This window comes from Camelus dromedarius, chromosome 5 (genome assembly GCF_036321535.1).
Source record: "Camelus dromedarius isolate mCamDro1 chromosome 5, mCamDro1.pat, whole genome shotgun sequence".
In the NCBI taxonomy this organism is placed as follows: domain Eukaryota; kingdom Metazoa; phylum Chordata; class Mammalia; order Artiodactyla; family Camelidae; genus Camelus; species Camelus dromedarius.
The window spans coordinates 22,477,256-22,502,559 of NC_087440.1; the positions used below are offsets into that span (position 1 = coordinate 22,477,256).

General features: G+C 33.3%; 1 protein-coding gene across 2 annotated transcripts in view; it reads right to left on the minus strand.

Annotated features, from left to right (window-relative positions):
- Positions 1–265: 265 nt before the first annotated feature.
- Positions 266–25,304, minus strand: part of KNL1 (kinetochore scaffold 1) — a 48,243-nt gene continuing 23,204 nt past the window's right edge. For both annotated transcript variants that reach the window (XM_031453294.2, XM_064485726.1), the window contains exons 11-26: positions 23,469–23,607; positions 23,001–23,068; positions 22,469–22,567; positions 15,468–15,583; positions 13,843–13,933; positions 13,131–13,247; positions 12,172–12,259; positions 8,632–8,709; positions 8,431–8,470; positions 7,446–7,547; positions 6,903–7,003; positions 4,596–4,664; positions 3,818–3,927; positions 3,497–3,615; positions 2,666–2,788; positions 266–1,899 (exon numbers count right to left, since the gene is read on the minus strand). In XM_031453294.2, coding sequence (XP_031309154.1) covers positions 1,800–1,899; positions 2,666–2,788; positions 3,497–3,615; positions 3,818–3,927; positions 4,596–4,664; positions 6,903–7,003; positions 7,446–7,547; positions 8,431–8,470; positions 8,632–8,709; positions 12,172–12,259; positions 13,131–13,247; positions 13,843–13,933; positions 15,468–15,583; positions 22,469–22,567; positions 23,001–23,068; positions 23,469–23,607 — 1,560 coding nt within the window. In that variant the 3' untranslated portion in view covers positions 266–1,799. The remainder of the gene's footprint in view (positions 1,900–2,665; positions 2,789–3,496; positions 3,616–3,817; positions 3,928–4,595; positions 4,665–6,902; positions 7,004–7,445; positions 7,548–8,430; positions 8,471–8,631; positions 8,710–12,171; positions 12,260–13,130; positions 13,248–13,842; positions 13,934–15,467; positions 15,584–22,468; positions 22,568–23,000; positions 23,069–23,468; positions 23,608–25,304) is intronic.

Below are 25,304 nucleotides of genomic sequence, written 5' to 3' on the forward strand. Positions count from 1 at the left end.
TATACTTTGAGAACCACTCTATTAGCTGATAAGAAATGACAGTTTCCTAAGAAATTTCAAAATAGTTTTCTTGTACTGTTTTTCAGAGACAGGGATAACTATAGTTTGTATATGGTTCTTTCATTAAGGCCCTGACATACTTTAATTTTATCTCAGTTTACAAATAGGTGGGTGTTCCTAAAGGGAGCTTTCTTAGGTATATCTTCAAAGACGTACTGGATACATCGTAAAAAAACTTCACTTCATAGATACTTCTTTAGAAAGATTTCATATTATAAGCTTATTTTAATAGTGCAAAAAAATCTGCTTCCAATCAGTGGAAAAACTTTCAAAGAATTTTATAAAAATAGCCAATACTTTGAACAAATACAAAATATCTAGGTAAATATTACAATTATGTACTCTAAACCCAAGAAAGCAGAGACTACCTTATAAGCCACATCATTCATGGAGCTGGTCATTTCAGGTTACTAAAATGCATAAAACAAAACTTAAGTTTTACAGAAAGAAATAAAACAACTCCAGTAAGAAAACTAATTTAAGTTTCATGGGAAACAGACCACATTGGTGACTTTAAACATTTTTCAAGGAATTCACAGAAATAGGGAACATCTACATCTTGATTTTTATGCAAGTGAGTTTTGTGCTGAGAAGCTTAAAAGACTGCTTGATCTTCTGACCAATAGCTCAGAAGTAAAAGCCAATCAAGACAGAAGATGGGACCCATAAGTAAGACTTTAACCTGATCTTAAATTATAAAGCAAGATATTATGATAAATTAGTTTAAAAATGCAAATATATTTTAGTTTAGACTTAAATATTAAAGAAACAAAAATTATTATGATTAATTAGGATCTGACTAAAGATTGGGTAAAATTTTTTTCATATTTGTCTTCTTACAGATAATACTGATCATTCAATATCAATGGATATGCTTATTTTTGTGTATGAGAAGGGTATGGCTTGAGAAACCAATACTTACATTAAGTTCATTACCATTGCCAGAACTTGACAAAACTGGTGTTTTGGGTGTGATATTGTTTGAAGTTCATTATTTAATAAAAGGAGATTGAGAATCTTGCTGAAACTGCCTGGGCAGAAGGGTATCTCTCCATACATCTCTATGTATTTCTATATATATCTCCTTACTACATCACAGACACAAAAACAATATTAATATATTTACATATATGTATTGGGCCAAAAATGAATTAACTTTCCCTACAAAATTATAATTATGAAAATACTAATAGACACTATATAATAAAGGAACCACTCAAGAAAAGATGGCAACCATTCCAATAGCTGAGTTCTATTGCTTTCTCTTAATAACATTTCAGGAAGAGAAAAAGGAAGAGCAGTTTGTAGTAGAGATGCCTACCCCAGAAATACCTGGTAGGCAGAAGTGAACAACCTAAAAATCATAGCCCTTTATATGGGAAAATGGCTAATGTTTTTGTCAGTGGTAACACCTCCTCTTATACTTGAAAGTTACTCCTTAGGACTTATACTAAAGCAGAGAGCACCACTTTAGTTAGGAGAAATTTTCCCAAAGTGTTCTACTATTTGAACCTTTGGTAGAAAGATGAACAAGTTGACAGCAGGCTATTTGAGGCCTTTCATCATTCCTGGCTGTAGAAATTTAAAAATGTACCATATAAATTAACTATAACATCATCAGAAAGAATTTTACTAGGCTTCTATGACCTAAAGATAAAGATTAAATAGCGATGGAGACTCTGACATAATACTAAGTGTACTATGCACTGTAGTCCATGGGTCTAGTGGTAGAAAGGTAGTCAGTCCTGAAGCAGATCTTGGTAAATTTGCTTGACTACATTCTTTAGGTAGTTGTCTTCCAGTGGCACTTTAGATAGACTGGCAGTGATTTCATCTTGGCTGAAAAGAACACAAGGTTAATTAATTTTTCTGGAAACTTATACTTGTCTTCAATTCAGTGGAATTCACTAATTCAGTGGAATTTCAGTGGAATTCACGTTTTTGGGTATAGGCTCTGAATCTCCTAGGAGGCACAAATAGGCCTTTCTAGAAACAGATTGTCCAGTTTGAACTGAAATTCCAAAAATTAGCCCTAAGAACCAATTCTGTATGTAACTGTGAGGTATCTTGACTTATCTGCCTTCTCTGGCTATAAAAATCTACAACTGTTGGTGTTTGCTGATAGATCTGAAGTGGGCATACTCTGTCATCTTGCAGTCTGTCAGCAGTATGTTCAAAAAGTCACAAAATATACAGTAGAAATGAAATAGTTTTAGGTCTGTTTCCATAGACTAATTGAGAAAAGCATGACTGTACAGCTTTTTAGAGATTATTTTGTTTTTAAAGCCATAAAAGTAGTTCAAATATGATCTGGGCTAAGCTTATGCAGGACTTTTTTTCCATCTTGATACCTGTTTTAGGTAGGAGTTGTCAAAAAGTAGAGCAATTAAAAAAGAATAGACCAAAGGTCTCCAGCATCCACTGGAGACAGCAATGAAGGTCACTGACTTTAAAAGAACAAATACTTCAAAATGAAGTCAGAGAGAGCTGATATTTGGCTTTGCTATGGTCTATTCATTTTCTGACCACTTTGAGGGATTTTTCAAAAGATATAACAAAGGTAAAAAAGTAGTTGGGAGTTCTTTCCTGCTGGCCCTTTACTCACCCAATGTTTCCAAGGTGTTTTTGAATAGAGAAAGGTAATGGGACAGATGGATAATGGGCTGAGAGAAACAAAGTTATCTCAAACTTTGCAAATGCTGCAGAGCTGGAGAATAAAAGTTTCAATCTGTAAAAGACAAGATCTTCAATTAAAAATAGAACACAAAATAGAATGAAACACAAATACATTTTCCTTTTACACTGGCATATGAAACTTTGGTATAAATCATTTCTTGTCCTTATCCTTATCAAATGAACAGAGGGTAAAAGATCTGTAACAAAATATGATTATGGCTGCATTTTCATCATTAGTCACAAAACTGATTAATAAAATAAATTATTTTAATTATAAAGTTTTTGACTAATTACTTACTGTTACAGGTTGAGTTTTGTCCCCTAAAAATTCGTGTTGTAACTCTAATCCTAAGTACCTCAGAATGTGACCTTATTTGTAAATATTATTGCTGATTTAATGAGTTAAGATGAGGTCCTCCTGGAGTAGGATGAGCCCCTAATCTAAAATGACTGGTGTCCTAATAAAGAGAGGACATTCGGACACAGACATACACATAGGAAGAACATCCTGCGAAGATGAAAGGAGATGTTGGGATTATGTATTTACAATACATGCCAAAGACTGCCAGCAAATCACCAGAAGTTAGGAGAGAGGCTTTGAATAGATTCTCTTTCACAATCCTCAGAAGGAACTAACCTGGCTGACACCTCAATCTCAGACTTCCGGCCTCCAGAACTATGAGACAATAAATTTCTGTGGTTTAAGCCACCCAGTTTGTAGCACCTTGTTATGGCAGCCCTAGGGAACTAATACACTTACTCGGTATTATTCACATCTATGTTCATTAGGTTATAATTTGGTCCCCATCGCTTTAAAAATTCAATCTCCTCCCCAAGGAGTTTGCAATGGCTCACTACCAGTGAGATTTCTTGAAGCATCTGGGAAAAATAGAAAGAAAAAAAAAGTTGAAAAGTATGAAAACATTTATGGTGTTTAGTGGCTCTTTTATAAAAAACCCTTGAAAGTTAAACAATTGAGTATATTTATCATTTCAGGATCCACTATTACATACATAAAATTTCAGTTCTGCTTTTTGAGACAGGTAACAATTTTCCTTTAAATACGTCAATCAGAATTTACCTTGGGTACCTGGTGCTGTGTTGTACATTTCTTTTTCCAGAATTCCTGTTGTTCAATGTACTGGAAAATAAGGTTATGAACTAAAAGGGAGGAAGGAGGAGCTTTATCCTCTGAGGAAGGGGAAAAAAAAATCAAAAGCAGAGTATTACTCACTATTCGTATGTTTTATATATATAATAGAAATATTATCTATAAATATCTTCAAATTACCAGATGTCTAAGTATCCTCTTCAATTTATTTTCAAACACATAAATTAACATATTTAGTGAACATAAGACATTCTGATATAAATTCAAGCCTTTATCACATACAGAATAGAACTTAGTTAAAAGCATGGCCTTAAATGTAACATAGCCCTGAGTTTAAATTCTGGCTTTCCTTACTACCTGAGTAATCCTAAGCACAACACATTTCTTTTAAGCTGTAGTTCCCTAATTTGTAAAATAGGGAGTAATATCTACTTCATAGTGTTGATGTAAGTAAATGCACATGCCTGATAATAGAGTGAGTACTCATATTGGTAACTTTTAAATTCTGGAAATAGCTATTATTAATCATTGCTCAAGATCTAGCAATAACTTAAAAAAATTTCTTTTAAAACCCACCCAATATTTGAATAATACCCAGCAGTTTTAAGTCTAATACATATTTCTAAGAACCAATTATTATTATTGTTGTTGTTTATATTTAATTTGGTATGTAAAAGGATTCTCAAGGAGCAATTTGCACTTGTAAATTTCTAAGAAATTTTTGGTGGATTAAATATTTTGAACTTACCATCTAATAGAGATTGGAAATTCAGGTCAACAATCTTCCTATAGGCCTTGTTCAGGAAAGGGAGACCAACTAGGAAGAATCAGCATAAGAAGAATGTTTCTTTTTATTATCTGATTTAAAGCTACATACAACTCAGTACTTTAGAATCCTACTCCTTCCGGGTAGCAGGGTTTTTCATAGGCAGCTGAAAGCTTATCCCTGAATCATATTATTCTCCGTGTATGGTAAAGTCTTCCCTGAGAATGTTGAACTATATTAGTTGGCAGGCCTTTAAAAAAAATTTAAGGTGTGATACATTTTTGTAAATTTATCAGGGCCTCCTCCTTTGATCCCTAACTTCTGTGCAAAGATATTATTTTCAGGAACCATGTAAAGAAAATGACTGTGACCTCCCCATAACCATTATCTTTGTACAAATACACTGAAAATGATTTATATGTTTAGTATTACAGCAATGAGTTTTAGGTAGCCAGGAGAGCTGATTGCTCTTCCAGAGACCAGAGTTACCTCCTGTCTCTCAAATTCTGATTCTTATCACTTTGTTGAATATTTTCTATGTATTCAGCACTGTGAACACAATAGTGAGACAAACAGACATAGTCAATCCATGCTCTCAAGAAGCTTACAGCTCAAGGGGACACACAGGTAACTGCAGGAAGCAAGTGTACTGCAGGAAACAATGAGAACATACACTAGGCGGGCAAGTAGCAGGGGGCAAGCAACAAATAGCAGGAGAGCAAGTAGCAGAGGGAGTGAGTAAAAGGAGAGTCAGGGAAGACTTTGCTGAGAAAGTGACAATTGAGCTAAGTTCTTAAGGATTATTAGTTGACATTTATTTAGTGAAGAAGAGGTGCTATGGTCTGAATGTTTGTGCCCCCCACTGCCAAATTCATCGTATTAGGAGGTGAGGTCTTTGGGATGTGCTTAGATCGTGAGGGTGGAGCCCTCATGACTGGATTAATGCTCTTTAACAGAGACCCTGAAGAGCTAGCTAGGCTTTTGGTCATGTGAGGATACAATGAGAGAAGTCTGCAACCTGGAAGAAAGCCATCATCTGACCATGCTGGCACCCTTATCTTGGACTTCCAGCCTCCAGAACTGTGGGAAATAAATTTCTGTTGTTTATAAACTACTCAGTTTATGGTATTTATTTACTTTTTTAATGGCAGCCTAGAAGGACTAAGACAGGGGAAAGAGCTTCCAGGCATAAGAAACATCAAGAAGAATGTTCTGAGGTAGGATGAAATATGACTGAGCATGAAAGACCATGCTCTTTTAAGGGAATGAAAGAAATCCATTTTGGCCAATGTGCAGTAAATAGTATTAGGCAGGAAAAGGAGGAAAAATTCAAGTCAAGCAGGGCCTTACATTAAGTTTTTTTGATTTTAGTCTAAGAGTAGCAGGTGCATGAAAAGATTTTCAACAATCACTACTGCTACAAGAAGGAGAACAAAAAGGAGAGGAGAAGGAGAAGATCCAGAAAGACCAGCTATAGTGTTATTGTAGTCATCTAGGTTAGAGGTAACTATTGACAGAAGAGATGCAAATAAATGGGTGAATATTAAAAAATTACAATCAGTAAGTCTTATCCATGATTTAGATACACCTGCTGAGGAAGAAAGAGGAATAGAGTGATTCCTAAGTTTTAATTTTGGACTTTGAACGGAAGTTGATGGTATTTATTTAGAAAAAGAACTTTTAAGGAGAATCGGGTTTGGGGGCTAGGAGATTATATAGATCCTAAGTTTCAATTTGGCCATGTTCACTCATGGTTGGCCATGCTGAAGCCAACTGTTTCAAGAGGAAAAATACCTAAAGATACTGACAGAAGATTTCAACAAAATAGCTAGGACTCTGCCAAGTCACCATATAGAGATGTGTACCTACTTTGATAAGCCTGCCAATATGCACAGAATTTCCAATTAGCTCTTTAGGTTAGCTAAAGTATAAAAAAAAAATAGTCAAGAATCACCAGCCATTAGAGTAAATCTTCTATCACAAAAGACAGATGGAAAAAAGGAACTCAGAGTAAACAGATGTGACTAGCAGGTGATCCATTACTTTAGATAGGCAAAATTTCTATTGTCTAATATAATTCAACAAAAGGCAACTTTCACTAGCTGAATTTTATTTTACTTTTTATTTAATAAAATAAAATTCTATTATCACAAATTAAAGTGATTAACTACTTTAAGATTTTCAGCAGTGCTTTCATTATGTTAACAGTTACTAGAATAGACATATAAATCTTTAGTAAGTTTAGCCATACACTTATCTGAGAGGAATGATCTCACTTTTGCCACTCACCTACTGGTTCTCCAAAGGTGATGGTAAGTTCTACTGTATCATAAAGAAAGGTGAATACAGCTTGATCATCACTCCACTCAATGACATCCCATTCAGACAAGCTGAAGAGAGATAAACAAGACAGAAAACTTTTTTTTTTTTTGAGATAAAAGAAGAGAGTTAACTTATGATACCACTCAAACAGTACCAGTAGCAGCTTCTGGAGTTCTCCACTGGCTTGGGAGAAGATCATTATTTTAATTCAAATATTGTGAATCTACAAACTTACGCTTTTGAGAGAAATTAACAATTGACTAAATCTTGTTATATATCAGAGAAAAACCAAATCTTGGCAATATAAAATATTTTAAAATTGTAATTCCATAGCACTCTCACCTTGTATACTTTCAGCTTAGTGTTGAGTGTATTAACTTTTTTTGAGGATGCATTGTATTATAGGTTAAAAACAGTGATATACATTACAAACACATGTCAACTGTTCTAGTGAATTTAGACAACCTGGAAGGCACAGGATAAAAAACAAAGGCCACTTGCTTTCCTTACCTCAACTGATCCAGTAGCTCTTCAGTTCTATTTGTTTGTTTTTGCACAAAGTCTATTTGAGCAAGGGTCTGCTCTTTCTGTACCTCCAGTTCTAAGAGATTTCTGAAAATCAAACGGAGTATTCACAGAAAGATAAAGCCACTGTCAGAGAATTCAGACTTCATTAAAATAAAAGCTTGTGACAAAAAGTCATGTGCTAAATGGATCCCCAGTGAGGCAAATGACATCCATTTTTGCATTTTTAGTTTTTTAGGTTTCTTTTGAATAAGTATTAAACTAGAAGTGTGGGTCTAAATAAGAAAAGTCTAAATCAATGGTTCTTAAATTAGGGTCCATGAAAATATCCTTAGGGGTTCACATGTTCTTTAAGATTATTATTAAAATTTACATTTTGATGTTAAAAATATAAGCATAATACAGCAAAAGAATGCCCACCTTAAAACTAAGACATGCCATAATTTTGGTACCTGCATTTGGCTTTAATAAGTTTTTAGAACTAAATAAAACTTATCGTTTGTTAGTCATTTTGCTAGGATCAGTTTAATTTTACGCAAATATTCCACTTGTCAAATTAATGTTGTCAGTTGAAATTTTACTGGTTTTGTCATTATTTATACTTGATTTCTTTTAGTCTTATAGTCAAACAAGATTCATGAGTATAAGAAATATATACCTCATTTTATATTTATTTATACTTAAGTACAATACAGAAACAGTTTAATGCTATATTTATTTTCTTTAATAGGATCTTGGTATTATTTAAGCTTGAGGAATACTGCTTTGGATTAATGCTCTGCAAACAATAAGTGCTTAGGAAATACTGTCGATTAAGATGGCCTCCAAGGTCAAATTCAAAGTGAAGCAGAAGCCCTGAATTAGCCTTAGTCTATACTCGTGTCCTCAATCTTGTCAGTTTCTGGAGATAGGAAGTCATTTAGCCATGTCAGGTTTAGCATATTTTCTAACACTCAAATTGAAGGCTAACCTTTGAAGCTTTTCTTCCTCAGTTTTCAGCTGTTCCAGTTCTTTGAAAAGAAAAAGACAAATCTATCAGAATGTACACATTAAAATGTTGCACAAAAATCAACTGTTTTATTGGAAAGTCTATCTCACTAATCTCACCTAAATAAATAAACTCCGTACAGAGGATTCCCCCCTCATTCAGCTCCTTAATTAATTCAGTTACCTTTCTCTGCAGCTCTCATTTCAGAATCCCATTCTTCCATAAGATTGTCCTCCTCTTCATCCCCCAAATTCTTAGCTTCTAAAGTAGATAACATGCATTAGAACAACTCAGTCAAAAATAATTAAACAACCAGAGATGAAAAGAATAGATGGTCCCAAAATGAAGTGTTAAGAATACTTTATAAACATTCACCTTGCTCCACCTTTCCTTGCCAAAAGCCCTGAGCTATAATAATACTTTCATCTGAAGACTTGCTTCTAGTGGCAGACAAGTGAACTTGGAGCCATATGGCTATGATCTCCAATAGCAGCTTCTCAGGGGACACTTTGGGATGGAAATTGTTTATATATAATTTGTATATATCAAAGTTACTTTTATGCAACCCTATGGACTAAGCAGTAGCAGATACACATATATAAGTGCATACACACACACATATTTAAAAATTTTATTTTTGAACCTTGGAATCATCCTTAAAAGTCCTGTCTCCCCACATCCAAACCAACTTTTGATTTTCACCTCAAAAATATTTTCTGAATCTACTTTTTTTCTTAACCACCAGGCTCCCTTAATGTATGCTACTATCCTTTCTTAACCATACCAGTTCAGTAACTACTTCTTATTTTCACTCTTGATCTATTCAAATCCAATGTCTACATGGCAGCCAGTACCCTTCAAATGGCTATTCACTGTTAGAAAAAGTCAAAACTCCTTAAGAGGTCCTCCTTGGCCTAGCCCCTGACACCTCTAGCTTTATCTCAGACTGTGTTCCCTTTTGCTCTCTCCATTCTAGCCACAATGGCCTTATTTCAGACCCTTGTACTTGGTATATTTTTTCCCATTGAAGGCCTTCTGCATGAGGTATTCATACTGAATAGTCTGCTCTCTCCTCCTTTCTCCCTTTTACTCCTATTCATTCTTCAGATCTTAGCTTAAATGCTACTTCCTCAGAGGGAAGCCTCTCTTGACCTGACTAGGTCAGTTTTCTGTTTCAGGACCTTATAGCACCATGTAACCTCTCTTCCATAGCAGTTACCATAAAACTATTTGTATAATTCTTATCATCTTTTCTAGACTAGAAGCTCAACAAGGGCATAAAGTTTCATTTTTAATCACCATAGTATTCTTAGCACTGAACACTGTACAAGGCACATAATAAGTACTTAGTAATTTGTTCAAAGAAAAATGAATAAGAAAGAAATAGGGAGCCATTCAGTGGCACCTAGAAAGGGGGTGTGGTTGCTGGTATTTTTAAAGATAAGAAAGAGGTAAATATATCCAGGAGAGGAGGCACAGAGGTTGAATATACAAGAGATAAGGGAAAATCAGTGCTGTAAGATTCCTGAGAAGACAAGAGGGATGCAGCTCAAAGTTTAGGTGGAAAGACTGATCACAGGGAAAAGAAAGGAAGGATGAAAGAATGGATATAAACATATAAAAGTTTGGTTTGTTTGGCAGGAGGGATTTTAGAAGTTCTGGCCTAATGGCTTCTATTTTTTTTTTTAATGGAGTGAAAAAGCAAGGTAATGAACAGAGGTGGGGCAGTCTAAGATTATGGAACTCATATACTTATTATCAATTCAATGTATAAAACATGTACTAGGCACTTGTTTGGTGGAAAGCATAGTGCTAAGAACTATGAAGGATATGGAGAAAAATAAAAGCCAATCTTTACCCCCACGGAGCTCACAATTCAGTTAGGAAAATAAACTCTACAAAAGTAACTATAATAAGATGTGATAGGTACTATAAGAAGTGCTAACAAAATAGCCACGTTAGCTCCTTTGGTAAAACAAACAAACAAACAAACAAAAAACAGAAGGAGAATGCATTCGGCAAAGACAAAGTGGCAGGACTGTATAGAAATGAAAAGATTTAGATGGAATTTAGGATGTGTAGGGAATAATAGTGAATTATGTAAGAAAGGAATACCTGAAAATGATTGTAGAGAATGTTAAATGTCAAGCTCAGGAATTTGGACTTCATTTTGTAATAAATGGGAAGACAGAAAAGTTTTTCAGGGGAGAAACATAATGAAAACTGTTCATAATTATTAATATGGCAGCAATGTGCAGGTTGGACTAGAAGGAGACAGACTGAAATTAATGGTATAAAAAGATTAGTTAGAAGACTTGGAAGTAGCACATGTCAGAATTAATGATAACCTTAATAGGAATGGGAAAGAATATAGGAGATGCTGAAGAAGCAGATATGACAGGACTTGATAAGAGAGACTCAAAGACAATAAAAGTTTTGAGTCTTTTATAATTTATAAGAATGGAGATGCCATTAATAGAGATAAGAAACATCACAGAGATAACAAGTTTTCAGATTTTATTTTGCATATGGAAGACAATACATTACATTTTGTTCATATAAAGTTTAAGGTGCTTAAGGACATTTTCAGAGAGGTTTAGCAGGAAGCTGGAACTGTTAAGTCTGGAACTTAAAGAAAGAGGCTAAAGATGCCCTTTCCAAAATGATTATAAGCTACTTGCCAAAAATCTGTGTATATAATATCTTTTTTCTGATGCTAAGTACAGTATCTGGCATGCAGTAAGGTGCTAAATAAATGATTGATCAATTTAACTGAATTTGGGAATTATTCATATAAACACAATTTTTTTTCTTTTATTTATTTTTTTAATTGAGGTATAGTCAATTACAATGTGCCAATTTCCAGTGTAGAGCACAATGTCCCAGTCATGCATATACATACATATATTTGTTTTTATATTTTTTTACTAAAAGTTATTACAAGATATTGAACATAGTTCCCTGTGCTATACAGAAGAACTTTTAAAATCTATTTTTATACATAGTGGCTAACATTTGTAAATCTAAAACTCCCAAGTGTATTCCTTCCCACCCCTTTTCCCTGGGAACCATAATACTGTTTACTATATATAAACACAATTGTTAAGGCGGATGAAAGCATTAGGGGACAGAAGAGAAATGAGTAGATAATAAAATCTAAATGCCTACATAAAGGGTTAGTTAGAGAAGGGCCAACAGAGGAGCTAAAAGGAACAGCCAGGAGAAAAGAATAGGGTTAGGTTTGTACAATATCATAGAGTTGTGGGAGAAGTAAGTTTCAGGAAGGAAAAAATAATGAGCAGTGTCAAATGCTGAAAAAGATCAAGATGGCTAAAGACTGAGAACTACCAAATATGATGATTATGGGAAATTCCATGATCTTTGAGAAAGCAGTTTCTGGACAACACTAACAAGTTGGGATTATGAGAGGTCAAACAAAGGATAGATAAATTTTCAAATAGAGGTAAGGTCATTTATTTAAAAAAATCAACCCAAGATTATGGTCTAGGTTATGAAGAGCATTCCAAAGAGACTTATTATCTTGGGCATCTCTTGTTGATTGTGTTATGAATGACCACAGTAAAGGAGCTTTAATTTGCTTTAATTTAATGTCTCAAGATGCTAATACAAGGCTTCAGCATAGTGCTACCAGTAATGCGTACTGTAGGGAAGCATTTAGATATAATTATATTTTCTTTTGGAAAAGTATTCAAGATACTTTACCTATTTCCACCTCAGTGAGACAGTTATCCATCTTCTTAAGTATGTTGTCCATCTCATCTATCCTTATTTGAAGTTTCTCCCTCTCATTCTAAACACACAATATAGACTGTCAAGTTAAATATCCAAACAAAATATTATAAAATTATAAATGGTTCAAATTGCTAACATAACTGCTACATCTAAATCATGAGCAGGCAAATCTGAAAATGAAGCTCAAAGCTTCAAGCCTCATCTTAAAAAATTTTTTTAAAAGCATTCATAACAGATTAATATAAACTCATTTTTTGTACTTTATTTCATTAATTTCATGTAACATAAAATGTTAATATATATTACTTTAAAAACAGAGTTCATAAAAATGTTCTACAGTCAAATAAATATGGGAAACACTGGTCAAATAAACTTATATAATTTTTTCTTTTTACACTACCAAAAAACCCCCCAAAAAACCAAAAAACCCAAAAAACATTTCTGACCTTAGACTTTAATATGCTAGCTATTATATTTCTCCAAAAGGGGGATGATGCATGTAACATTCCCCAGACTTATTTGCCAGTGGAAAGTTTGTTAATGCAAGACTTTTCTTAAAGGATGATCATTTGGGGAAATGCTACTTTAAACATATGCACATATTTACATATGTGTATGGACTCTGAGGAAGATAATACTACAGCATAGTCCTTAGCAATGGAAGATCAGAATCCTGTGTTTTTATATTTCAATATGTATAATGGATAACAAATTTGAGATAAGACATGAGCCCATATTAGTAAATATATTCTAGAATTACTCAAGATGCCAGGATTTGCTATTTTTGATAAAGTAAACCCCATCTCTTATGAACAGTTTTAAGTTAAGACTCTCATTCACGTATCTCCTAAGGAACATTCTTCATATTCCACAGCCACTATAAAGTAACTTTAATAGATCTTTCTAAGCTCTTAATTGTCTCACATTACCTGAGCTGACTGCACCAGCTTGCTGTATAGAGCCACTTTTCCTTGGTGAGTGAAGACTTTAGTCATCTTGGTAAAACGCGATTTTATTTTGTTCAGATAAATTCCAAAGGCCTTTAGCTGTAAGGGAAAGTCAAAGGCTACACTGCACCAAAACAAATGTTAAAAAAGGCAAATGGTCTGGGAAGGCTGCTACAGCTGCTACATACTGAACTTTGCCCATCCTAGCATCTAATTCCCAAGGCTTCTAATTTGTAAATTTAATTCCACTTAATAGTTTAAGAACAGAATCAAAGATTTCAATTTTAATTTCTGCTTTTAATTCACTTATATTACAAATTAGAAAATGACAGGCTCTTAGTTAATAAAACTGCTTAAATATATTAGGGTACATATAAAATTAGTTGCTTATTATTTAATCATTTAAAATAGATCTTTCCCTCATCTAAATCTAAATGAAAGGCAAACAAGAAGGAGGGAACTTTAAATAAATTTCAAATACATTTCACATATTAAACTAATCACTTAAGGTTTGGAAAGATTATATATTAACAACCATTCATGTATAACTAAATAATGCCTTGTTAACATACTGTATCTGAGAAGTAATTAAAGAATTCATCACTAATTTATCAAATAACACTTACAAATTTCACAACAAACTTTGTTCAAAATGTCTATATTGATTTGCATTCAGAAAATGAGACAAAAGTACCTCCTCATCAGAGCAGTGTCTCATTTTTTCCCAGAGGTTCCTATTTACATCAGTCAACAGTTTATCTTGATTCAGTGCAGAAAGCTTTAATCTAAAACACAGAAAAGTTAGTTAGCACAGAGTTCAGAAGTCAGCCAGAATGAATCAACTAAGATCTACAGGCATACTTAATTTAATTCTTCTTAGTTCTTTTCTACATAAAGAGGAGAATCCACTCAGGAACAGTAGCCAGCCTGAGTATTTCAGCAATTGTAGAACAGTTCAAGAATGTTATGATTCAAAAAAACTTCCCTCCCAAATAGAATTCTCATCTCAATGCTTCAACTTACTCCAAAATGCTTACAAAGAATCCTTAAGGCCTGTGAATGCATAATTGTGACGTTGTAGTTATTATTTTAAGTAAAAGTTCCCAATTCAGTTCAAAGTCTTGTCTCACTTTTATAGAATAACATTACTAAAAGTAGCAAAGTTACATATTAGTCTCTTGTTAATAAGCAGAAGAAATAAATTTTCATCAGTGTAGGAAGATATTACATACAGGCACAGTGGTGCAAAGTCAAACAGCAGAGCACATCTAAACAGAATTTTCATTGTATGCGAGATCCTTCCTATTTCATTCAAAACAAAACATTCTCAGACAAATCATTAAAACAACATGAAGAACATGTTCAGTGATGAAGCTCAGGACTTAGTACAGTGACTGGCACACTGTAGGTACTTGATACATATTTGGTGAATGAACAAACCAGAATCAGGCAAATCTGCAGTATTATAATTTAACAGCATCTTAAATTTCTAGTTTTAAAACTACATAATTCTTTTCAATTTAATTATTTTTATTTATTGAAGTAACATTGGTTCATAACATTATATAAGTTTCACATGTGCATTATATTTTGAAATTTGTGTATACTACAGTGTGCTTACCAACAAAAGTTTTAAAACCACATGATTCTTAAAAGATTATTTTATTTTTCTCTTTGTTAGATTGGTTCAAATTTAGTTCAATAGTTCTAGATAAGTATGACATAAACATTGTTTTGGGTTGCAAGTCCTCATTTACCTGCTTGAATCTAGATATACCTAATTTGTAAATTAGTTTGCAGCATCTTCTTATACCAAACCAAAACCACTGGACTATATTCTGAGTAAAACCATGTTTTTTTATAAATGCAAAGCAAGGGCAATTGTGATAAAATTATAAACCCAAAGGCAATCTTGATTTTAGGCACTATATATAAATCTCTAAAAGGTACTAACTTTTTTTTAAAGATGTTCATTTACAATCAATTTGTGATCTCATAATCTGATAATTATTGTTTATTAAGGACCTACTTTTGGCTAAGAATGGCATGAAAACTTTACATACACTATTTCCACTGCTCATTTCTACCTACTAAGTAGGTATTATTATTCCCAATTGATAAATGTGGAAATGAAGGTTAAAGGGCTTACATAAGGTTACACAGCTAGTGTTATAGTCAGGATACAAAGCTGAAACTCTTTCCCACATACCTTATCATACTGCCATTAACTTTTCCTATGCTGTTGTTATTCTAATCAAAACCTTGCCACACAGATTATTCACCCATCCAATAAGACACAAAAAATGAAAACTTTCATACTCATCAATCTTCTGGCGAAGAGCTTCACAATCTTCTCTATAAATCTGTACTTTGGGTCGGTAAACATACTGACTTAACATCAGGTCTTCTGGAGTAGGTGGTGTGTTTATAGTAAACTGGAAAAAAAAATCAGTCCCTCAAAACTGGTATTTCAAGGACAAAACCATGTTTAAGAACTGTTTCCAAGAAAAGGGAGCCCCCCTACACTGTTGATAGGAATGCAGTTTGTTGCAGCTGTTATCGAAAACAGTATGGAGATTCCTCAAAAGACTGAAAAAGACTTACCATATGATCCAGCAATCCCACTCCTGGGCATATATCCAGAGGGAACCTTAATTCAAAAAGATACATGCACCCCAATGTTCATAGCAGCACCATTTACAATAGCCAAGACATGGAAACAACCTAAATGTCCATCAACAGATGACTGGATAAAGAAGTTGTGGTATACTCATACAACGGACTACTACTCAAAGATAAAAAAAGAAAATAATGCCATTTGCAGCAACATGAATGGACTTGGAGATCATCATTCTAAGTGAAGTAAGCCAGAAAGAGAAAGAAAAATACCATGTATCACTTATATGTGGAATCTAAAAAAAAAAAAAAAAGACAAAGAAACTTATTTACAAAACCGAAACAGACTCAGACATAGAAAAAACTTATGGTTACCAAGGTGGGGGAAAGGGGGTGGAAAGGGATAAATTGGAAGTTTGAGATTTGCAGATACTAACTATTATATATAAAATAGATAAACAACAAATTCTGTATAGCACAGGGAACTATTTTCAATACCTTATAGTAACCTATTAATGAAAAAGAGTATGAAAACAAATATATATATGTATGACTAAAACATTACGCTGTACACCAGAAACTGACACACTGCAACTGACTATACTACAAAAAAAACCCAAAACTGCATTACTTGTCAATTATATATCAATAAAGCTGAGGGAAAAAGGAAAATACCTATGCATTATTTTAAAAAACATCAATACCTGAAAATTCAAACTTACCAGGAAACTCTTCATTAAAAGAAAGAAAAAAGACTTCAGTTTCCCAGATTATCCTTTTCTATTCTCATTTCCTAGCCCTGATCCTTACTTCTATCCCAGGTTGAAGTTAAACTTTCTAGCTTATATAAAGTAAGGCAGTAAAAATTTAGTTGTTTTTTATTTAATTTAATTTAATTTAATTTAATTTTATTTTATTTTATTCTATTTTTAACATTTTTTATTGAGTTATAGTCATTTTACAATGTTGTGTCAAATTCCAGTGTAGAGCACAATTTTTCAATTATACATGAACATACATATATTCATTGTCACATTTTTTCGCTGTGAGCTACCACAAGATCTTGTATATATTTCCCTGTGCTATACTGTATAATCTTGGTTATCTGTTCTGCATATGCCTGTCAGTATCTACAAATTTTGAAATCCCAGTCTGTCCCTTCCCACCCCACTGGTTATTTTTTAAATGTCTTGTAGCCCTAATCCAATGACTTTTGACGTCCTTGATGTAGTATTGAGAAAACCAACTCAGCTTATTACATGTAAAAACCAAATCAAACAAACCCCATGACTGTCCATTATTCATAGGAAGTGTGGCAAAGAATAAGCCATTCTACCACTCTAAGCTTTGGTCTCCTCATCTATAAAATGGGCACAATATTGACCAGTCTCTTAAGATTTTGAGTTGTACTCCATTACATATATATGCTGCATCTTCTTTATCTATTCATCTATTGATGTGCACTCAGGATGCTTCCATATCTTGGCAATTATAAATAATGTTGCTGTTAATAGTGGGGTGTACGTATCTTTTTGAATTAATTCTTATTTTGTGGTTGGCTTTATTCCTTTGATAACTATGTAAGTTTAAAAAGCTAAAGTTCTAAACGTTCTTTGAAACAATGAACAGAAAATACATGTAAAATTTAAATATGCAATATATTGTGTATTTACATGCAATATATTGTATGTGTACAGTCAAACTGTAACAATCCTACCTACCAAAACTGAAAAATAAAAAATAAAAAAGATTAAAGTAAAAGTTTTTTTTAAAAAAGGTACCAAAGTTCAGGGCCTACTAAAGTAATCTAACAAATGTTAGTTTCCTCTCATTCTCTCCTTTTAGCTGATAAGAAGAAATAAGAATGAGATTTTAATTTCCTTTCTCTGTCCGTAACACAGCTTATAACATGTGTGCTAAGAAAATGTAAGAAAGTACTAAAAGCATTTATAACTGAAGTTGACTCTCTTTCTTAAAAAGTATTTTTAAGGCTAAATGTATAAATAAAAATCAAGTCTCTACGCACTGGCTCAAAAAGAAATGGCAACACTAGAACCCAGATTGTTTTTCTGACTCTTTAAAAATATTTTTAAAAATTATTATTATTCTTTTTAATGGAGGTACTGGGGATTGAACCCAGAACATGTGCATGCTAAGCTTTACCACTAAGCTATTACCCTCCCTTCAGATTGTGTTTTTTTAAACACTATTTTCTCAAAGAAATCAGGCTTCCTTGGGAGAAAAGCTAGTTGCCTTTCATATAGGAGCCAGATACTTGGTAAAGGAATATTTCTCTTTATAGAAGTATTTGGACAATAAATGAAAAAGATGATAAAATTAGGATATCATTACAAGTCATAACGAATTATCAGATCTAGATAATGATCACTGATGGTTGACCATCACATACATCATCAATAGACATTATCTTCTGATGAAGTACAACTATAAAGTAAACTTGAAAGAAAAACCTTAACCTGATAAAACTCCTGCCAATTTACAAAAATACAAGACAGGGGAATGCATTAAAATGAAAGTTTGGCTATGCATAACGGGCAAAATCCACCCATACTTACCACAGAAAAACCTTGTTTTGTCATTATAAAAAAAGAGAGAGGGGAGAGAGATGGGGACCTATCTTAGTAAGAAGGGGACCTTATACTTTAAAAGACAATTAAGAGAGTGATACCAACTATTTATAATGTTTGGACTTCATTTGGGATGCAATTTTGTTGCTGTTGGTTGGGTTTTTTTTGTTTTTTTTTTTTGAGGGGGAGGAGAGGTAATTAGGTTTATTTATTTATTTATTATTACTTTTTAAAAAAATGGACGTACTGGGATTTGAACGCAGCACTTCATGCATGCTAAGCATGCACTCTAACACTGATGCTTGCAATCTGCTTCAAAATAAAGGCAGATAGGAGACTGTAGAGACAAGAGTTGACAATTTTTGAAGTTTGGTGATGGATAGACGAGGAGTTCATTAAACTATTATCTATTTTTGTGTATGTTTGAAAATTCCCACATTAGTTAAGGTTTTTCAAAAAACAGTAGGTTCCTCTTGAATCTTCATAACCACAAAGTGAAACACAGGACCACGTTCCCAGAGATTGACCCAGAAAATGCAAGTGTCAGTGGATATTTAGTAGTAGATATTAGGCTCATGAACTGTGTGTGCATAATGGATGCAGTTGCCCATGCTGTATGCAATATATGGGTCAATCTGCTGCACCTTGAGCCCAGGACTATGTGCATAAGCCACTCTCTCCCCTTGACTTACCTAGTTTGATTAAGTGGATGCACAATCAGGTCTTGGGTATTTCAGGCCTGGTAGGAGTACATGCAATAGTTCTCAACCTCACAGAAAGGGTGTAAGTTATAGTATTTTGACCTGAGCCACTCCTTGGGCATGAAGGAGGTTAGGCGGTGCTACCATAGCACTTTTTTTTCTTTCTTTCAGTTTTACTGAGATATAATTGACATACAGAACTGTATAAGGTTTACAGCATAATGGATTTACATATATCATGAAATGATTATCACAGTAAGTTTCATGAACATCAATTATCTCACATAGATACAAAATTAAAGGAAAAAAAGTTTCTCCTTGTGATGAGAACTCTTAGGATTTGCTCTCTTAACAACTTTTGTCGTTTATCACTTTATACCTTACATCCTAGTACCTTTTGACAGTCTTGATCTAATTCCCCCTGCCCTCACTGCCCACCTCTGGTAACCACAAATATGATCCTTTTTATGAGTTTGTTTCTGAAGTATAACTGACCTAAAACACTATGCTAGTTCCTGTTACACAATATAGTGATTCAGTTTTTCTACATAATACCTTTTGCTGGTGTTGCCAGCTGAGCTCCTGCAACTGCACACACATATGTGGGTGCTGTACATAAACATATGGGTGCTGTACATGTATCTATGAGGGCTGCCTCACATCTTCCCAGGCTGCCTCAAGAACACTCTCCCCAGTTCCACCCTAAAAGAGACTCACAGTTATCCAAGTTCTGGAATAGATACTCACAGCTGTAAACCTCATTTTACATGGCCCATACATACTCCATCTCTTTGTCTTTTCTCTACTTTGGGATTTTAAAATTTCTCTCCTGAGATAGCATGATCTCTCTTTTCATCTTGATGGGTTTGTTCCCAGGCCTATTTCCCTAACACTGCCCCTCCTGACCTCTGCAAGGCCTGAAAAGAAAGGGGAAGATACACACTCTCAAAGGTTAGCTCCTGACGTATATCCTCTCCCTCTTCTACTCTGTCAGCATCCTCTCTTTTCCTACTCTTCCCCTCTGTTTTATCCTGGTCCCCTGGTACTCCTTCTACTTTTCCTGAGACAGGTGTAGACTCTGGTGTAGACTCTGGATGCATACCTAGGCATCTTTCTACTCCCCATCTACAGCTGAGGCAAGGGGATTCTAGTGGGAAGGGGTACTATGGTGATAAAAATAATGAGGTTGGGGACCCAAAAGATGCATGCCTATCTTCCCAGTTTCCATTTTTGATTTTGATTTGATTTCATGTTTAGATATACAATCCTCCTGTAACTGATTTTTCTAAACAGCTTTGTTGAGATTTAATTTATACATCATATAATTCACTCATTTAAGTATACAATTAAATGATTTTTAAAATCTATTTACAGAGCTGTGCAACCATCAACCACAAGCTAATTTTAAAGCATTTTCATTCCCCTGAAAGAAGTCTTGTACCCATTAGCTGTCATTCCCCATTCTCCTCCACCCCCATTATAGCCCCTAATCGGTTCTCTTTCCAGCTATTATAAATAAGCTCATGTAAATTTTTTTTTTGTAGATGAATATATTTAGTTCTCTTGGGTATATATCTAGAAGTGGAACTGCTGGGTCATGTTAGTTCTGTGTTTAACTTTTTGAGGAAATACTCAACTGTTTTCCAAAGTCACTATACCGTTTTACATTCCTACCAGCAATGTATGAAAATTCCAATTTCTCCACATCTTTGCCAACACTTGTTATTTTCTGTCTTTTTGACTAAAGCCATCCTAGTGAGTGTGAAGTAGTAACTAATTTTAATTTGCATTTCCCTAATGATTAATGATGCTTAACTTGTCTTCTTGTGTTTATTGGCCATTTGCATATCTTCTCTGGAGAAATGTGTGTTCTGATCTTTGACTATTTTTAATTGGGTTGTCTTTTTTGAGTAGAAAGAGTTCTTCACATATTTTGGATACAAGTCTCTTATAAGATGTATGATTTGCAAATGTTTTCTCCCATTCTGTGGGTTGTCTTTTCACTTTCTTGATGAAGCACACACGTTTTAAATTTTGATGAAGTTCAATTTTTAATTTTGTCAACTGTGCTGTTTAGTGTTATATAGAATTGATTTTTATGTATAGTGTGAAGTATGGGTCAAGGTTCATTTTTTTCCCTGTGGATATCCAACTGGTGCAACACCACTAATAGAAAAGACCACTGTTCTGCAGGGGCATCTTTGTCATAAACCAAATGTTCATGTATGTGTGGCTCTACTCTTTGAAAGTTAGAACTCATCAGGTCTTGGTGACAATTTTAATGGTAAATTGTAAAATAAAAATTTCAGTGGTAGTTAATGAGAGTTTTCCAGATCTTGGGTTAATTCTGGTAATTTATATTTTTCTAAAAAATCATCTAGGTCTTAAAATTTGTCATCATAGTTGATGAATTTTAAAAAATTCTTTTAATCTGTGGACATGTCTTCTTTCTCACTCATCTGTATTTTAGCTTTCTCCTTTTTCTTAATTAGACTAACAGTTTTCTTATTTTATTGTCTTTCCAAAGTACCAGGTTTTGGACTTGTTATCTTTCCTACTAATTTTTGTTTTCTGTATCATTAACTTTACCAACTACCTGCTTTAATTCTGTCTTCCTGCCTTTTGTATGAATGTTATTTTATTGTTCATTTTCCAACTTCTTAAAGTGAGTATTAAAAAGCACTTTATTTTTAGGTTCTCTTCCATAACAGTTATCTAAAGTTTTGAATTTCCTGCTAAATATTATTTTTTGCTGTATATCCCATAGATTTGCTATTAAATGTTCTACTTTACATGCTTTCTAAATAGTTTTGATTTTCTTTTTGATATAAGAGTTATCTAGAAATGTGTTTCTTAATTTCCAAGAAGCTTAGATGTTTTAGTCCTTTTATTAGTTCTAATTTTATTGAACTAAGATCAGATTATGATGTCCATGAAATCTCCATTTTTTTCCATTTGTTAACATTTTCTTCACGGCCAACAGCATAACTAATAAAAAAAATTTTTTGACAGACTTAAGTTGAAAAATATTATTTAATTTTGTAAGTGATAAAAGTTTTTCTATTAATTTTTAAAACTGAGTTTGTTGATTGTATTACTTAAGCTATGATCGTATATATTTTTGATTTTGAAAAATGTTTATTAAAAACTTCTGCTATACTCTAGTTTTCATAATAATAGGAAGAAGTACATGTTCAGGAAAAAGTATAAAAGACAAAATAGATGGCAAGAAATGAGAAAAAAATGTTTCTACCTTTTTAAACCCAAATGTACCTTCTATGGGAAAACTTTCTGTAGGAAAATTTGCTTCCTTTGATCCTTTGTTTTTTAATAAATACTGGTTTCGATGCAGTTTAGTAAACAAGTACAATATATTTTAACTGAGGTAACTATTTTGTCAAGAAACTGAACTTACTTTAGCCGGGAGATTGCTCTGTCGGGGTTTCTGTATCAGAATGTGGACCTGAAGAAGTATAAAGAACTCCTTTATTGTTATTCTTCCATCTTTGAGTTTCTGAGGAAAGAAAAAAATGTTTGCATGATCATTCAAGGTGAACTCATCTTGACTATAACCACCTCATTTGTTTCTAAGTAGCTTAAAGTACTTCGGATTTAATTGCGGAAATATTATCCAGATATTTATAGGCTATACATGAGCAGATTTTATCTAACAGTATTTCTTAAGGTTACTCAGTAACAGTAGAATTGGGAAAAAAATAATAAAACAGGTCTTCCAATCATGATTTCTACTCCATATAATAAATTGTCATGTTGGGGCTTAACAAAAAATAAGTTAGTTTTCTATATATTTGAAATATTTAATGATTTTTTAAAAATTAAACAAGAAAAAACAAAATATAATAAATAAAAAAGAAAAAAAGACAAAAACAAGAAAAGACAAAACAAGGAAATTAGTTACGTTAGAAATGAGAAATACTTTAATATACCTCCTTCAAGCTCTCTTCACAAATGGTGTCTCCGAGAAACTGTGATTCCATTTGACTATTAGGGTGCGCTAGAAGTAAAGCAAATTCAGGTAATGAACAATCCAAAATTAAATTGTAAACTTAATTTCAGTTGTTCAGATTTATGTGTGGTTCATGCTCCTGAAGCTATCTGCTGGGATCTTTCTGGGAAGTCAGTCATTCGCAGGGCAAAGTGTATTACAGTTTTAAGCCTCCATTCCATGTTTCTCTACTAATTATAAGCCTCTTAAGAAAATCTTTCTTGCAGTATAACATTTCTCAATTTATCAAAATAACTAAGAATAAAAATAAACTAAATATTTTACTTATCAACTATTTATAACTCCCAAAAAGCTTATACAAATTTCAAATATCTCCTGAATTAAATACACTTATTATTGGTTAAGGAAGCAGATGACTTCTGTTATTTAGTCTTCATGAAGGTCTTACTGCTAAAGTCCAGAGAGGTCCCATCAGCCTTGATCGAATCCAGAGAACTGCTGCAACTAGATGGGGTCCTGCTTAGGCTTTTTATCAATACACTGTCAGCATTTTTATCTATATCCCCTTCATCATGGTGATCAAAAATCTGAAATGATCAAAAAAGGAACATCATACAGGTAAAATCATGATGCTATACTTATAAAGATTAAATGTTTGTTAAATGCTAACAGAAATACTACTTCTAACATAAAATTTATCTATAATCATACAAAACACCTTAGTAAACAATTAGAATAAGTAACTAGGCTTAGAGTTCAAAGTAGTTGTATTTAAAAATATATGGAAATAACTTTATACATTATACCGTACAGGCAAATTGTTTCTCAGAGGCATCTAGGTTATCACCAGATCCTATGAGCTACCAAATGTTGATGTATCCAATTATTCAACTACAAGCCATAGGGGTCAGGACTACCACGGGCAGAAAACCAGAACAGAATATTGGCTGTATATGGTAGCCTTGTCTAGAGTACAGAGAAGAAACTTATTTCCAGGCTTTAGTACTTCCTTTCTCAGGTGACCAGCTAATTTCCTTTAGCTGAAGTCAAATAGATCATATGGTTCTATTTTTACCATTTTAACCATTTGACTTTACAGCTTTAAATGCCATTTTCATCTACCAACTTATTTATGTTTTTAACGATAATATATTCTTTGTCTCCATGGCAGAATGTAAGCTCCATGAGAAGATTTTTGTCTGTAAATTCTCACGGATGCATTCCCAGGACCTAAGCAGTATGCAGGACACAAAAGATACTCAATAAATGTTTATTAAACAAAATAATACTAGTTTTCATAGAACCTATTCAGTTACACATTTTATATTACTGTTACTTTCTCAAAGCTTCATAGATGAACCATTTCCTCAGAACCTTGCCTTACAGAACCACCAAAATCATTTTCTAAGCTTACTTACATATTTCTTAACAGAGTTTAAACTTTGTTTTCTATGACCCTTAAAACACTTTCTAATCTTTATTTCTCCACCTGTAAAAATCAGCTTGAGTGACAAGTTGTATCATCTCCAAGTTATTCAAATCAGTGTTCCCTCAACTTTTAAAATCTATTACTTTTTTTTTTTTAATAAACACAAAATCTCACTCTCTTTGAGATACTGGGCTTGATCTAGGCATTCTTCCATTCTCAAAAGAAATGGACTCAGCTTCTATATTTTCTCATTGGCCAAGAAAATTCAGTTAAGCTTTTATTTATGCAGTTTGCATAATAAAAAAGCTTTCTACCCTCCAGAATTTTTTAATAATTATTTTTCCCCTTCTAGTTTTATTGATATAATTGACATACACCGTAAACTTTTTTGGGGGGATGGGGGAGATAATTAGGTTTTTTTAAAATGGAGGTACTGGGGACTGAACCCAGAACACCATGATTGCTAGTCATGCACTCTACTTCTGAGCTATACCTTCCCCCATACCCTCCAATATTTTAACACTGAAGGTGATTTTTCCAGTTACATATACCCTAGAGATTCTCATATGCAAAGCCACAATGACAAATCACTAGAAGTGACAGAATATTTAGAATTAACTACACAATTTCAACATTAATTTTTGTACTACTTTCCACTTCATTTTTTTGTGACCATTTGTCACTTCAAATTGTGTTTAAGTCTACCTGCCAATGAATTTCTTAAGACTCTGCATAGGAATATTTCTCCAGGCCTATAGTTGGAAATAATCAATTCCTGCTTACTCAAGATTAAAACTAAAATTCAAGAATACTCAACTTTTTAAAACATCAAGAGCATTTCTTAGTTCAAGACAG